The sequence below is a fragment of the Gadus macrocephalus genome, chromosome 6, assembly GCF_031168955.1.
Source record: "Gadus macrocephalus chromosome 6, ASM3116895v1".
In the NCBI taxonomy this organism is placed as follows: domain Eukaryota; kingdom Metazoa; phylum Chordata; class Actinopteri; order Gadiformes; family Gadidae; genus Gadus; species Gadus macrocephalus.
The window spans coordinates 14,519,517-14,535,667 of NC_082387.1; the positions used below are offsets into that span (position 1 = coordinate 14,519,517).

General features: G+C 43.6%; 2 protein-coding genes across 2 annotated transcripts in view; one reads left to right on the top strand and one right to left on the bottom strand.

Annotated features, from left to right (window-relative positions):
• The window catches only part of LOC132459102 (multiple C2 and transmembrane domain-containing protein 1-like), a 70,742-nt gene continuing 54,591 nt past the window's right edge, over positions 1 to 16,151 (top strand). The window contains exon 1 of the mRNA XM_060053479.1: positions 1 to 944. Within this exon, the coding sequence (XP_059909462.1) occupies positions 396 to 944 (549 nt within the window). The 5' untranslated portion in view covers positions 1 to 395. The remainder of the gene's footprint in view (positions 945 to 16,151) is intronic.
• LOC132459656 (uncharacterized) overlaps positions 13,605 to 16,151 on the bottom strand; it is a 2,773-nt gene continuing 226 nt past the window's right edge. The window contains exons 1-3 of the mRNA XM_060054316.1: positions 16,118 to 16,151; positions 15,303 to 15,373; positions 13,605 to 14,964 (exon numbers count right to left, since the gene is read on the bottom strand). The exon at positions 16,118 to 16,151 is cut by the window's right edge and continues 226 nt beyond it. Coding sequence (XP_059910299.1) covers positions 13,635 to 14,964; positions 15,303 to 15,349 — 1,377 coding nt within the window. The 5' untranslated portion in view covers positions 15,350 to 15,373; positions 16,118 to 16,151 and the 3' untranslated portion in view covers positions 13,605 to 13,634. The remainder of the gene's footprint in view (positions 14,965 to 15,302; positions 15,374 to 16,117) is intronic.

The window sequence follows — 16,151 nt, forward strand, 5'->3', positions numbered from 1 at the left end:
GCCTGTGGAAGAGTTCAGCACACACACCCTGAAGGATGTTGGACAACACTGAATATCCAACTATATTATTATTCTTTGCGCCAATATGACAAAAACATAGAATGACCCAACATTGTGCAACAACTTGCTTAAAGAACGCCAGGATAATACAAGATAAACGGAAGATGTTGGTCGTATCACCACCTTGCATTCACCCACTTCCCCACCTGCGAAGGACTGGATTATTTTGAATGTGATAACAAGACTACCCACTCCTTACGTTGCGCGGGATCAGCTTGGCACTGTGATCATCATCGTCGTCAGTGGAAGAAGTGGTACTACGCTGTCTCTGCACACGTTGACATCCATTCAACACACAGAGTGGGCTCAGGCTGGCAGGTTGCTGCACAAGCACCATGGAGGACAGGACACCCAAGGAAGAGAGCAGCGGCAGCAGCAGCACCCATAAAGGACAAGAATCGCAGTCTTACCAACGGAGGATGTGGAAAAATTTCACAGGGAAAACCAAACCGTGGCTGAGCCCGAAATTGGGCTCCGAGCGTCGAAGTTCCGGAGGGGCAGATGGCAGTAAGAAGGAATCGGGTCTGTGGATGTTTAAAAGGAAAAAGAAACAGATGGACCGCGTCTTTTCGTCGTCCCAGCCCAATCTGTCCAGCTCTCATCCGCCGTCGTTCAAGGGGGGTGAGTCTCCTGGAGGTGACCCGCTCCCCGGTACCAGCGTAGGGGGTCCCATGCAACCCCTGATGGGGGCAGCAGCCGGACCTACAGGGAGCAAGCCTGAGCTGACCACGCACGGCAGCCCCAAGCTCGCCGTCACTCAGCTGATTCTGTCCCAACAGAAGAGCTCCTCTCTCGGCTCGGCGTGCTTCGAGAAGCTGGTGGTGGACCCAGCTGTGTTGGCGTTGGGCGAGGAGGCTGAGTTGCGTAAAAACGCAAGCGACTCGGTGAGTTATGGAACCGGTGTGGTGATACGCGTGAAGTGAAGACAGCATCCTGTCCTCGTGCAAAACACAAATGCGTGCATGAATACTACACACACATTCTCATCCAAAGAAAATTAAGTTTCAGATGCATTGAGCCAAGCAAATTTTTGATACTGGATGGTGATTAACCTATTCTGCCTCCATCACGCCATGCATCAATCACTTATATCGCTATTAAAATTATACTGATTAGCATTCTTGGTGGTGCTCCTTTTAGTTATTGGTGGCGTGCACCCGGCGGATAATGGGTTGTGATAGTGGAATTTCTTATCAGTCCTGTCGCTTGTTCAAATTGATGGTTGTGGTAAATAAGCCATGCGTGCCATTTGGCTCAATTTGTTTTATAAAATATGTTGTGTCAGTGCTAATGCTTTTTGTGACAATACAGAGACTGACCCATAGTTTGCTAGGGTTCGATTGCTCATCATCACCACCGTGTTACCACATATTCCCCAAGGGCCTTTCCCACGTTGTCTCTCACTTCTCTTTAGGCACATGCTTATCCGTTAAGCTTTAACGCCTAGAATAACTGCTAACAAGTTCAACACCCTTTCCATGTATTCCATTATGCTACTGCTGTGTTTTTGTGAGAATAGCAAAAAAGTAACACAAGGTTGCCCATCAGGACATGTTTATTGTGTATCCAATCCCATATCGCGATTAGGATTGATGTTACTAATATACTATTATACGGTCCGGGGGTTCCCAGATTTATGGTTGGGTTAGAACGAAAACCGCTGTCAGAGTCCACCGCCTGGATTCAGCCCCAGGCAGCGACGTTATATGAAATAAGATGCATTTCGTTCAGCTGACTGCTGAAGTCTGTGCAGACTATAGCCTTTTAATCAATGAGCTTCCCCACTCTTTTTTGGTTTTAATCACACACCATGGCAGTTCTGTTGGTGTCATCATGTTGATAAGTGTATTTGGCAAGAGGATCATTCTTAAGTGCCCTTCTCTGGAGTGGAGTCGAGGCCATGCAATTCTCATCCCTCCCTTGAATTGGCTGTATAGTAGGGTGGTAACCATGAACTCGATGGAATATCACACACTCTCATCAGAAGTCTATCAAGCCCCTTAACGCATGAGAACCTCCTGTTTACTCCGGGATACATCCGGTGAACAATGTTTTCAAGGATTGTTTCTTGAATCGCGGGTGTTTAGTACGTTACATTTTGGCATGGTTCACTTCTTCGGGCCATAGAGGAGCAGAGCACCCTTATGTAATGTGCGTATGTTCATGTATGTGTTTATTTTTTATATATTTTTTACTGCGGTCTGTGTTTGTGGTATTATCTTGATTGCTTACTCATACTACTGTATATCCTGCTGTTTACTTGGAGTTGCACAAAGGATGCAAAACAGAGAAGAAAACACATAAAAAGCAACAACTAAGAAATACCTATATATTAATTAAGCAAATGTTAAGTTCATTTCAATTGTTTTGGTATGCATCCACAATTATCACATCTTAGCAAGACAACTGATGATTTTCTGCACATTTGTTCATAATGTTGACATCCAAGGAGCACCTATTTGAAAAGAAACGCTTAATTGCATAACAGTGATATATCTGGAGTTTCAATTTTCATTTGTAATCTACTCGCTTTTTATTGACACATAATTCCACAGCCCCTAAAGGTAGCTCTTTAATATTCCCTGGTTATATTTCAGTGAGAGGCTAGGGGGCTGAGAGAGGGAAAACAAACAAACAGAACTAACCAGACACACAGAACGTTTGCTGACTTTCTTTTTCCAGCTTGTTTTATGTACAAATACGCTGCAGTATACATGGTTGATAGATACGAACGTTCACTTATAGGCCTAATCATTTCCAACGTTGAATTTGAACATTATCGTTTAACAGTATATTTTTCCAAATACTTATATATATATTTTTATAATTTTTAAATAGAGGTATGAATACCTAAAGGACAGCTTATCATTTTCTCACTATACCAAACCAATTCTTAAATTGATCTTGTGGGACTGGAGCAACCATGAAAACCATGACTGAATCTTATCCCAACAGGATAACCCTAAAAGCCTCCACTATTACAGAACCAAGTGTGCACTTAATGCCAGACACACGGGTATCTGTTGATGAAGGGAAAATGAACCTGCCTTAAGAAGCCTACAATTAGTTTTGTTGCTTCTAGAGGCCTCTCCTCCCCTAGCTATCTTCTTCTGTCCGCTCATATGGAGAGATGTAAAATATTCAACACTGTTGCTGGTGATCAAGGTTTCTGTGTCATCATTGTGACACCAAGCTATACCACACCCGTTGTCGTGTAAAACTTAAACGTCCATCGTTTCATGTTTGGTTTGACGCTTGCTTTTTCTGCTGTTCTCCTCTCTAATTGTGGAACACATGAGACCAAATTATGTTATGGTTCACGTTCTCCTGTTACATATTCTATCATGTAAAGCAATTACAGCCTGTGTGATGCAATTAGTGTTGCAGCAATAACAACACTATAACATACATAGCAGTGCTCATAATATGGTGTTGCATTACTCTTAGTTATCTGCCTTTTTTGCCAAGTCATATATTAGATGCTCTCAAGGAATACAAATATTACAGAAGAAGCTCCTACTATGTGAAACATGGATATCAACAAGTACATTGATATCTGTATTTAGTTGTTGTTGCATTAGACTGCAACCCTGTGGGAAGAGAGTGCTCCATATCGGCGTATTATCTGGGTTGTGGCTCTGCTTGAGGAGCTTTTTTGGCTGGTGGACGACCATCCCGCCTGTGGTCCCCCTTGATGGCGAAGCTGTCATTGGCATTTTAACTGAGATGGATGTCCACTGCCTCCTCCCTCGTGGGACACACCCAGCGCAGGCTGACTGCCTGCCAGCCCCACGATGGATGCTGAGCCCTTCATGGGTGTCTGGGAGTTAGAGGAGGGTGTGAAAACACAATCTCGCTAGAGAGAAAGCTTGAGGGATGCCGTTCGTGGACGTTGAAAGGTTTATGCTGCCACCTTCTGATTAGATGCCACCCTTTTATATTTCTGGCAGGAGCCACTCCATGTTACTACCATGCATGCTGTGTTGGAGCTGCGGTGGGCACAACACAGCATCCTGAATGTTAATGTTTGTTTTTGTGTCTCTGTAGCTGTGTAGCTGTGTAATTAATAAAAGGCAAAAGGTTGAATTCACTTCAAGGAAAACGTCCATTTGTAAAAGTGCTTAGCTCAGTCCAGGTTCCGGGAGATGGCAACAGCCCCAAAAGGTCAGGCCTAGACGGGGATTAATCACACAGCTGAGCCTCGTCTGGGGCCTCCTGACACAACTCTGTCCATACCTGATGCATGTTGTTATACTGACCTGAATGCATGACTTTGCTCTTCTCTTTCTTTCATTCCCTCTGATAGCATTATATATTGTAAGATTCATATATGCGTCATTCAGCTTTTTTCTCAATCCCAAGAGGAGCTGTTCCCGAAATTGAGGTCATTCTCATGTTGAGAGCTTAATGAGATCAACGTTCAATGTAACGACACTCTATCGCTCTGCACAATAAGAAATTAGCTTCAAATAATGTGAGCGAAATTTGATAAGGGATCAAATCCTGTCAGTGTTTCTGAGAGAGATTACGGCGAGTTGTAATGAAGGGAGGCTAATCAGCGCCAACCTATATCCTAACTGGGGCAGGTTAGCATCGGGGCTAGTGACTTTCACTTCAAGGTCCTGGCCCACACCTCGCAGGCCATCCATTCCACTGGCCCACCCACCTGTCCGACCCCCCCCCCCCCCCCCCCCCAGGTCGCAGTCGAACTCCCTGCAGCCTCGTCGCAAACGGTAATGGTGGGCAGCAATCTTTCTGCGGTGCTTCTGGCCAGCTGAGGAACACACTCCCACAATCACCGGAAGAGCGAACCCTCTCAACACATTTAAATCCTACTCAAAGCACACCCTTTTAAATTGGGCTATAAGGAGCTTTGAATATTTTATGGTATGGGTTTCTGGTTGCTTTTACCACTTGGGTTCAGGAGAAAGCACTATAGGAATTCAATTAATTGTTTTTATGTTCTTTAACATGGATCCGAGAGTGAGTGGGTTGGTTGATGGAGCCTCACCTGTAGGCATCATTGTGTCAGGTGGCTGCCCGCTGCCAAGCCAGCTCAGATAAAAGCATTGCATGAATGACTTGGCAAAGAAGAAGTTGATTAGATTATTGAATTATTGAGCCCGTTCCACCACATGAAGGTGGGACACATTACATTATTTTGTTCCTTTACATTGGGACCACAAAGTATTTTCCTTCATGTAGATCTCATGGATATTCATTAAACTGGAGGCTGGACTGTGTTTTTGAGATTCAAGTGTTGTTTTGTGCTGTTTTAAGCTGCAGTGTTTAAATACATTTTACATTCACCTGCTCTGTAAGTGAAGGCCAACCTTGGGGCAAAGTGTTTGAAGACTTTTGTAAGACAATAGGTTGTGAACAAATGAACAAAAATCAGGGCAAGAGACACTGAGCAAACATTTCCTATGCAAAAAATGACTCGTCCAGAACCAGTCGGAAATCAACTGAAACTATAATTGTATTTGGAACAGTTTTTGACGTAAAGGAAAACGTTAATATGTTTATATTCCCCCACCCCTCCCTTCCAACGATACGGTGGCCTATACTGGCCTGTTTACTGGCCTATATTGTGTTAGGTGCCAGTAGGTACTTCGGATCAATATGTACAACAGAGCACCACTACGATCGAGTGTAGTGCCAGGTGATGAGGTTCCTTGATATATTTATAAATTGCATTTAGTTTGTAAATGTAAAGGTCATAGTTTACAAGCAATGCATTTTTTTCATACCATCGAGCTGAATGGAACAGTCCTCTGATTGCATCAATAGTGGTAAACTCCATTGGTAGACCCATATTAAAACTTTCTGTTATATGTATTCATCTTGTCTGCACTACAAGCCAACATTTACTTGCAATGCGGTTCTCAAGGTTGCTTTTGATAACATGACGTGTGAAGTTGTACACCGTCGGAAACAACCTCGGAAATTTCCTCAAAAACGGTGTCTCCAAAACCTAGATAGATAAATGAATACTTTATGGATCCCCAGGGGAGATTCAAAACATGGCTGTATTAAAGAATATGCACCCACTAATTATAATCCCCCCATCAGCAAACTGCCATTGCCTACACTATTTTACTCTTGGATTAAAATGTGTGAAACTCCATTATAATTGAATCCTTAAACGAGGCACGTCTGAGGAAGCGTAAACCTCTTGGGCCCTTATAGTATAACGCCTTGGTGTGTGTTAAGATTTGTGGAGCAGGAGCTTCCTCTGGCCAGCGGTTGATTTGGATGACCTCGTCTGAGAGAGGGTTCAGTTTCTCTCGTAGAACCACACGGTGTATGGCGTATTTTATATTCATATATATATGTTCACATCGCTCATTATACCGCACCTACACAACACCGATACTTCATTTTTTTAGAAAGGGATCATAGTCACGAGTATAACACTCCTCCCTAGAACTCTTAGCCAAAAAAAGATTTTTTCCAACCAATTTAAAACGCATTCTCTCTAAAGCTTTTGTCCTTTCTGGGCTACCGTAGAAACATGGCGGTGCAAAATGGCGCCCCCCTGGAAGAGGACCTTCCCTATGTAGATATAAAGGGTTCATTCTAATGAAAAACATAACTATTCCTACTTTCACGGGATTAGTAAAACCTACTTATGCACATTGTATTCATTACTGCTGAGTCCGTTCCGCTAGATTACACTAAAATCGACACACTTCACCTTTAATTGATTTGTGAACATGTTTTTCCTGGTTTAATGCCTAATGTGGGCACCCCATGAGAACAGATAACCCCTCTAAAACACACCAGCCACTAGCCGTTTGTCTCCTCTTTGCAGGGATAGCTGCAGTCTGGATGTCCTTGTCCGTCTCTGACGTCTGTCGCTATCAGATCCTTATCTTAGCCAGTATGAACCTCTTGTGGAACCTGCTAAAGCTTACCGGTAGCACTTTAGAATAACTGCAACTGTCATGTCTTAATTAATCATAAGTAAATAGTGAACTCCTCATTGAAATAGCATTGGTCAATGCTTGATAAATGCTGAATTCAATATGAATTCACTATTTACTACTCATTTATGTTAATTGATGCTTCAAACTTGCAGTTATTCTAAAATGCTACCAGCTCCCCTTGTTTGACAGCCAACAAAAGCCTAATTGTACACAGGCAGACTATGTACATAAGCATACACATACAAACACTCTCTGTCTGTCTGTCTCAATCCATCCATCCCCAGGCACTGAAAGTGTTTAGAAGCGTTAAGGCGAATATTCTCAGATGGCAGATCACGGAGATATTCAAATATAGTTAGACAGTCAAATCCGTTGTTTGTTCAGTTTGGCTTATTGGGAATATTTCATTCTGTGACAGAAATCCTGCTTATTAATTAGATAATTCCACTAACTTTTAATGAGAACATGATGTATACCTAATGTGGAGAACTAATGGACGAGTGAGTGTCTGTGCGTTGGTATTCCACATCTAACACATACGCTGTAGTTCCATATCAGCTAATACGGTTCTCAGTACAAAGTTGGATCTGAGTATTATTTGGCATAATGAATGCTGAAAAGACTTTTGAATGCCATTAGGTTGGGTATGCACGTTCTTGCGTCTCTCTGTGAATGTGTGAGTGTGTTGAGAGTCTGAACTAGACCCGCATTTCAGATACAAGGTTGACAGTGAGCCATGTAACCTATTCTGTCCAACATCATCTGACAGCTTTTGTGTATTTGTGACACGTTTGGCGGTTTAAAATCTGTTATTTTCAAGCAGTAAGCTATGCGCGCTCATAAGCCAACGATGATCTTGTTTGCTTTGAAAGCACCGACGCAGAGGGCAAACGACACTTCAGTCTATAGTAGACTGGTGAACGGCTCTGGATTGTGTCCTCTGATGATGAAAGCACTGAGAAACATAAATGGACGAGAGACAATCAAACCAACCCACACATGTGGGCTCTCTCCGTGCGCTCACAACAAAATGCATTATGCAGAGTACGAAAAAAGGAGTGAGGTGGGGGTCCTAATGTTAATAACATTAGCATTAGGACCCCCCTAATGCTAATAACATTCTCATTAGCATAACTGATGCTAATAACATGCTAATAACATTAACATGACTGAATAATATGCTAATAACATTAGCATGAATGAATAACATGTTAATAACCTAAGCTTGAATGAATAACATGCTAATAACATTAGCATGAACCCTTTGAAACCCAATGAGTTTCGCCACCTTGCCATTCAAGAGGTACTGAATATTTGTGAATGAGCCACCATGTTAAAGGAGGGAGAATGTTAGCCCAATAGCCACGCAGAGCTCGCAGTGGAGTGCAAGCTCCTTGGGTTGAGACAACTAATGTCAGTTATAATCCCACAAAGACCTTTTGCTTTCCCAGGCAATACCGGCCTGGTTCAAACGGAACAGAAATAGGCCCACAGGCGATTTTATGCATTCAGGGAAGACCTTAGTTTTTAAGTAAAAATACAACCAGTTCAAATATTGGCAATTTAAAGCAATTTATACACACCCTTTATCTAACATATGTGGTTGCAGACATTAGGCCTCCTGCTCAAGACTACATACAGGTATACTGCAATCATTGCAATACCGAAGCCATAAGTGCCATAATCAGACTTCATAAAACCCCATCTTTGATTACATGTATATCATTTACTTACACTATAATTAGTATTAAACTATTCGAGCAAGTGTCTTCAACAGCACCATCAGCTGGTCGGAGGAAGGGGGCAAGGTGCAGAGGCTGAGATAATAGAGTGCATACGACCGTTCATATGAAGATGGAGTACGGACATAAAACAACTTCTCTCTGCCCTTTCATATGGCTTCCAGCCAAGAAGATGTTAGCTGTATTTTGTGGTAGCTAGCGTGAAGTAATGCTGGTTTAATGCAGCTGGAATTTATTATTATTACAGACCAAACAAACCATATACTTCGGGTAAACAAAGCAATGCAACTCGGAATAAACCTTTTATTTATTCTAATAAAGGGTGAATATAGTAGTGATCCCCGGACAGTGGGCCCACTGTGGTGATCACCCAACAGTGGGCTCACTCCAGAGTTAGAGCAGGGAGACACCATGGAGCTCGTGCTGTTGCTGCGTCCCAGTCAGCCGAGGCGGTCTCTCAGTCTCATTTCCCCTCAAGCGTGGAACAAACAGTGAAATGGTTACTCTAGATTAATATCTAAGGGGTCTTTGTGTTTTTCGAACAACATGTCTTATGCAAATGTCTATTACAAAGGCAAATATAAAGGTAAGGGGACAGGGAGTATCCTCTCAACTGAGTTGTGGAAATACCTCACCTGTCATTCTGCTGTGTGGACAGCACTCTAACACTTTTAATGCCTTGTATTTGATCATTTCCTCAAAGATTTTGGTGAGTTTTTGCTAATTTAATGTTGATTCTTTAGCCTGCTAATAATACAAATTCCATAGTAGGATTTTCAAATGAAAAAAGCAAAAAGCAACTCTGTAGAGCTGTGGTTCATCAAAAATATTGAGAAACTGGACGACAAGAAACCTATAGTAGGTCAGCTGAAAAGGATCTTATCAATGAGCAGAAAAGCAGAAGAGACCGGAGAGGAAAGTGATGGAGCCCAGGTGGAGGAAGCAGAGGTGAGCTCAACTGCGCTACAGGAAAACAAGTAGCTTATTTACATCCACACATTTTTCTGGATTCAAAAATGTTCTTTCCCCATCCAGTCGGCAGAAGGAAACATAGCTATTTTTATGTATCTGCAAACAACGGAAACGTTGATTCTCAATATTTTTCAAGCAAAAAAATAAATACAGTAAATTAAACATTCAATAATAGTTCTATATTTAAGGCTAATCCAGTGAATGGAAACCAGTATCCACAAAGAGAAAATCGTCTTGAAAAATGGAGGCTTGCAGAGACTTCTGCTAGAACAAACGTAGCAGCTTTGGTTACATAATGTGTAAAGGATATGGAAACGTGACAAAATACCGAGCACAGAAAGAGAAAAGCCTCGGGTTAGAATTAACAGTAGAGAAAAGCCTACGGTTAAGATTAATAGTAGAGCCAAGCCTATGGTTAAAATTAACAGTGGAGAAAAAGCCTAAGGTTAGAAATAACAGAGTCCAGCAGTCCCACAGAACCTGAATTTAACCACTGAAAACCCCCCCCCAAACAATGCTTGAGGCCAGAGACATTAAGTCTGCTGTAAAAGGTTAGAGAGAGCAGAGACCTTTGGGAGGTATCATTTCGGAGGTATCAATAATTGCGCTCGCTAGGCTCAGATGTTGCAGTGATCACAAGGTAGGCTTTGCCCATATAGGCAAGCAGAGGAAAGGTGTGTTCATTGTCCTTCCATCAATCCAGCTGACTGGCACTAAGGGGAATGGACGGCATGTTCCTGTCTAATTCAGTTTGGTTTGCCACCTGCTGCTGTCTCCTTCGCCTGATCGACAGCAGCTTATGGGTTTCCAAAGAGATCTTTTAGCGCGTTCTTCTTTGAAGGAGGCTGGGTGTTCACCTTCAGGCCCTTCTTTGGTTCCAGACTCTGCTCCTGCTGCTCTGGGTACTTCACTAGTCTTCCTCCTCTGTGATGCTGGTCTAAAAAATTAAAATAAATAAAAGAACGGGGACCATCTCATAGTTTTCTTTATTACTAATTCTGTTTTAGTGGTTGTGCTGTTCTTTAAGGCCTTATAGTTTAATAGTTTGATCAAAAAATATAAAATATTTTGGCTGATCTCATCATCTTGCCAGGGTTTGCAAACCTATACGCAAAGCTATGCATGCACATGCAGTGTGTGAGTGTGAGATTACAATTGAACACACCTGATTCATCTGGGGAAGAAGATCTTCAGCTTTGTTCTACATGAGGGCATTAGTTTGCAGGTATTAGGGCAGTGCTAACCAGAAGATCGTCTTCGTACACCTCACCAGAGTACTGACGAAGAGATCTTCCAGAACGGCGCTCTTTAAACTCTCTACGATGGGGGAGTCCTCCTCGTGGGGGGGACACGCTCTTCTCCATCATGGACACGAGCGGCACAATCAGCGATACAGTGGGCTGCTTCTCCTCAAAACTGTTGTGGCTTAAGCTTATCTTAAGTGGGTTCAGCACTATTCCAGTGCTGTCATCAGTGCTCATCAAATGCTCCATTGATACATTGGAAACAACAAGCTGTTGCTTAAATTAATCTTAATTCATAGGCAAGAGATAGAAACTTCTCGAAAATTCTCCGCAAAAGGGGGGACCCTAACCCTAACTCAAATCTCCAACTCATCCCATACGTAAACATCACTAAATGGCTGAAGTGCCCTGCAAAGGGGATACTTCTTCATCTGGGTTTGTGTTAATGACACTTGACATTGAACTCATGAACTGGGAAGCAACGTGAACTGTGCTTACATTATTGTTCCTCATCACAGCTTCCCTTTCCTTTCACTGGAACCTGATTATATCATTGTTCCACATGTTTCAAGTACGCGTTATGTCATAAAATACATCATTTGGCAATTCCTTAAACAGAGTAAAGCCTAATTCCAACTCTATTGTGTTTGCAGCAGCCACAGAGCTATATTTGAGAATGAGCCGAACCATGTTTTGTGTTTTTAAGAGCAATGCAAGGTGAAAAGCAAATCAAATGTCCATCCTTTAGATTAAATGCCGCAAATCCATCTGTTGATTTAACATGTTTGGTCTAATATATATACCCCATGTCATGCTGACAACTGGTTCTCTTTCAGGGGGGCATCATGATTTATTCTGACCACCATTAGCCTAAGACCACAGCATCACAGCATGTGGAAAAGCCACTTGACTTCTCTTACTATGCCTTGCGTGCGTGTGTGCGTACGCGTGTGTGCGTGTGCGTGCGCGTGTGTGTGCGTGTGTGTGCGTGCGTGTGTGTGTGCGTGTGTGTGTGCGTGTGTGTGTGCGTGTGTGTGTGCGTGTGTGTGTGTGTGTGTGTGTGTGTGTGTGTGTGTGTGGACTCCACTTGAGTTCCCCTTTATCTTAAACCGGTTAGGATTCAGCGAAGCCTTACTATTGCAATTCATACCCGTCTGCGTCAGACATTTGTCTCAACCCTCTTTCTAGTGACGGAAAACCTTGCATGCTGTGACTGCGTTATCGGTCCTGAACTCTGTTCCGGGACACACAAGGCTCTTAGTGCCACCTACTGGTACAAAAGAGAAGTGCCTTTCTCCTGTGACCATGGTTGAGTCAGAGAAGAGTGATCGATGATTAGGTTCAGTGATGCAGTAACGCCAAGGTCTGCAATGGCACTTAAAACCCTCAGATTAACTTTAGAACCACCCCGCACCCTGCTGACCTCAGCTCTCTACACATTATCTCTCTTCAGATTGAAAACGATGCATCGATTGGAACGTTATTGTTATTGTATATGATTACATAATTTAAGTCATTGCACGGGGGCATTAGATCATCTTTCTGAATACTAATACTGTGGCTACATTGCTCGTTTACCGAAATGAGGTTGCTTGACCTAAACTTTTTTTTTCTTTCTTACCTTTTCCCCTGAGCTCTACTGCCAAAAAAAAGAAAATAGGAGTTTTACATTTCTTAAAATGTGTGTATATTTGACTATCATTTGCATATACTGTCCAGCTTGTGTGTTTGTGTGTGTGTGTGTGTGTGTGTGTGTGTGTGTGTGTGTGTGTGTGTGTGTGTGTGTGTGTGTGTGTGTGTGTGTGTGTGTGTAGAATTGTATACAGACAGCATGTTGTGTCAGTTTAGTTAGGCTACATTATAATGCCAGCTCCCCTGAAGCTCCCCGGTTAAGCAATGAGCTGTACTGGTGTGTGTGTGTGTGTGTGTGTGTGTGTGTGTGTGTGTGTGTGTGTGTGTGTGTGTGTGTGTGTGTGTGTGTGTGTGTGTGTGTGTGTGTGTGTGTGTCTGTGTGTGTGTCTGTGTTTGCATCTATTTAGAGATGAAAAAAAACAGGTAGGATGCACATATTGGTGTCTATGTGCAGAATGCCTGGTGTGGAGGTGGCCTCCCATACCTGCAGTGGAGCTGTCCTCCCAGGCCTGGTGTGGAGCTGTCTTCCCAGGCCTGGTGTGGAGGTGTCCTCCCATGCCCGGTGTAGAGGTGTCCCCCACCATGCTGGTGTTCATTCAGCCGGGCTGCAGACAGCTGCAGGCGGCCCCATCGGTTCTCTCCTATAGAGGCCTATTCAGACGTGTGACAATATGCACATTGCCATCATAGGAGCCACCACACTGTACTTGGGGGGGGGGGGGGGGGGGGGGGGGGGGGGGGGGGGGGGGGGGGGGAGTATTATATTTCCTGAAATATAATACTCAGAGAGAGGGAGGGGGGTTTGATGGTTATACAGGGAAACGGGACTCGGTTTAAATATTAAAGGAAAGAAGAACTTTGACGTTGTTCCACTACTCCCATTGGCCGGACCATCAATCACATTGGTTCGAACAGGGACCAGCGCTGACCCACTATGACATACCCATTAAAATCACATCAGATCAAGAGGAAAAGCGCGGAAACAGGCTGGAAGGGAGGCAGACATGGCTAGAAGCAGGATGCAATTATTTTTATTCAAATTCAGTATTATATCATCACTGTTTTAGTCTGCTCTGGTATTTTAATTGAAGGTATCTTTTTTTCATGCAGTTAAAACAGAAATATCTCATGCAACTGTTTTCAGTTGTCAGAAGTAACTCTTCGACTTCTTCCTCCAGGGTCATCCACTTCTTATCATTGATGCCGGTTAACCACCTCTTCATTCTCCTAAAGGTTCTAAGCTTCTGCATCTGCGTGACGATGCCATTGGCGTTACCCACTGTGGTGGAACGGGCTCCTGAGTCACCCGTTGCTTCAAACAGCGTTTGGCCCAGGGTTTCCTTCGTAGGCATTGAACAACCCTGGTCCTGGCAGGGTCGTGGGGGCTTAACATCCTGCCCCTTCTCCTCACCTCCCCGCTCCGTATCCTTCTTATTTGCCATCTCCTGGTTGTCCATCCAGGTCTTCCACTGTCTCTCCATCAGCCTTGCCTCTTCCTCTTCTCGTCGTTCCTCAAGACGCCTTATGGCCTCCTCCTCCTCCTCACCTGACTCTAGATATGTTCCCCCGAGTCTGTCCGTTGCGGACGGGTTCTCTCCAGGGCTGGTGGGGCTCAGAGGGCTCCGGGGCCTCCACGTGCTCCGCCACACGCGGAGGACGTGTCTGAAGCGTGCCAGGTTACGACGGTGAGCCCTCCACACGGCCTTCATCTCCATCCGCAGGACCCCTGCCTGGATCGCCCTCATGGTCTCCTCCAGCTCCTCATGCATCCCCTGCTCGTCCAATGACAAACCGTGGGGGTCCGTCGGGGTCCGGTCCCGGCATGCCAGATCTTCCTCAGTCTGCGCTTTCAAGTCCTCGACATCCTCCTCCTCCTCCCAATCCTCTTCCTCCTCCTCCTCTTCCAGCGTCCTGCCAGCCCAGGAGCAATCCAGTGACTCCAACAGTTTCCTCGTGGCCTCTTTGTTGCCCCACAGCTCCAGCAGCTTTAAGCTCAGGTCCAGACGTGCTTCTCCGTCCATCTGGCGGGACTCTGTCACCCGAGCCTCCACCTCCACTCTAGGATGGTTTGGTGCGGCGCCACTGGGTCCCTCTGGGGCTTCCTTAGTCGTGTCCTCCATGACGGAGGGCGAACTAGACCCTCTGTGATTCCTCTCTCTTGGCATCACCCCCATCCCCTTCTCCACCACCTGCTCCACCATCGTCTCACTCAGCTTGGGGTCAGGATTGTACAGAAGCAGGCTGTAGATCTCCTCTCTCCGGCCATACTCCTTGGTGAGGTACTCCTGTTGAGGCGGCCTGATAGCTCGGCCCTGGCGGGTCGTCACCACATCGGTGAGCTGATCCGAACTCAAGAAGCTGCGCACCTTTGTCTGTTGTCTGGACCTGTGACGTTGTGTAGGCAAAGATTAGGTTGGTTTTTATAGACTATTGTTTGATGAATGAAGTGTATATATTTGAATTTGCATATTTATTTATTGAAATGTATAACATTACCTAGCTGATGTTAATACTAACAAACAATGAAATTAAAACATTGTGTGATTTTTTCTAGTTTTTTTATTCCTTTTTAAACTACTTGTATGCATGCATTGTATTTTGTTGTTGAATTGTTGGAATTTCATTTGAAATGGTGATCAAAGTAGAGACCAGGTTTCAACCCAGAAGCAGTCAAAGTGAGGTGTTGAGTGTCCCTTCCTGTTACACAGGATTGAGGCAGTTACCTGGAACAGATGAAAGGAGACCACTTCCTGTCCCCAGACTCTGCCATGAGGCTATCTTCGTAGTTCTAAGCCTTTTTAGTGAAAGGGAATTGTAGTTTGATTACAAAGTCATGTAAGTTAACAACATTATTTAGGAAGTGTAATACAGTTTGGTTATGTTTTCCCTTAGTATAAAAATAAGGCCTGAAAGAATATTAATTTAAAGATGGGTTTGAACATAAACATTGGAAGGGTCTAATCTGATTTAATTTAGCTTTTTATTTAACCATACCTCTATCTTTAACCCTACATTGCATATTATTTCTATATATGATATAATATTATTATTATTATTATTTAGATTTATATTATTACTACAGCCTTATAGAAATATTATTGCTCTACAGCTAATCTAACGGCTCAGACCTTTTTCCCTTCATATTTGTTTCATGTTACTGGCAGCAAGAAACTCGAAGAGTATAATTGGCAAACACAAACTCAGTCAGCAGTAGTAAACTGTGACCAAAATGTAAAGGCTTCAAATCAACACCTTGTGCCCTAGCTAATGTAAAAACACTGATATTAATATCCCCTTCTGCAAGCTTTACCGACCCAAACAAATTCGATTTTTATAAATGTACAAATTAAATTATATACTTTTGGTTGAATATCTCTCTGACAAAACAACCAGACATGCCTCGGCCCCTTGTATGTTGGGTTTCCAGCCCTGGATCTGTACCGTCTCCCCCCAGAAGTTCTGCCAATACGTAGCAGGACTGCTGGATCCGAGAGGACTCAAAAGCAACCGTCAATAACAGCCTTTCTCAGTGACTTACCTGGCACTTTTGTAGAAGAAAATTGATTCATTTT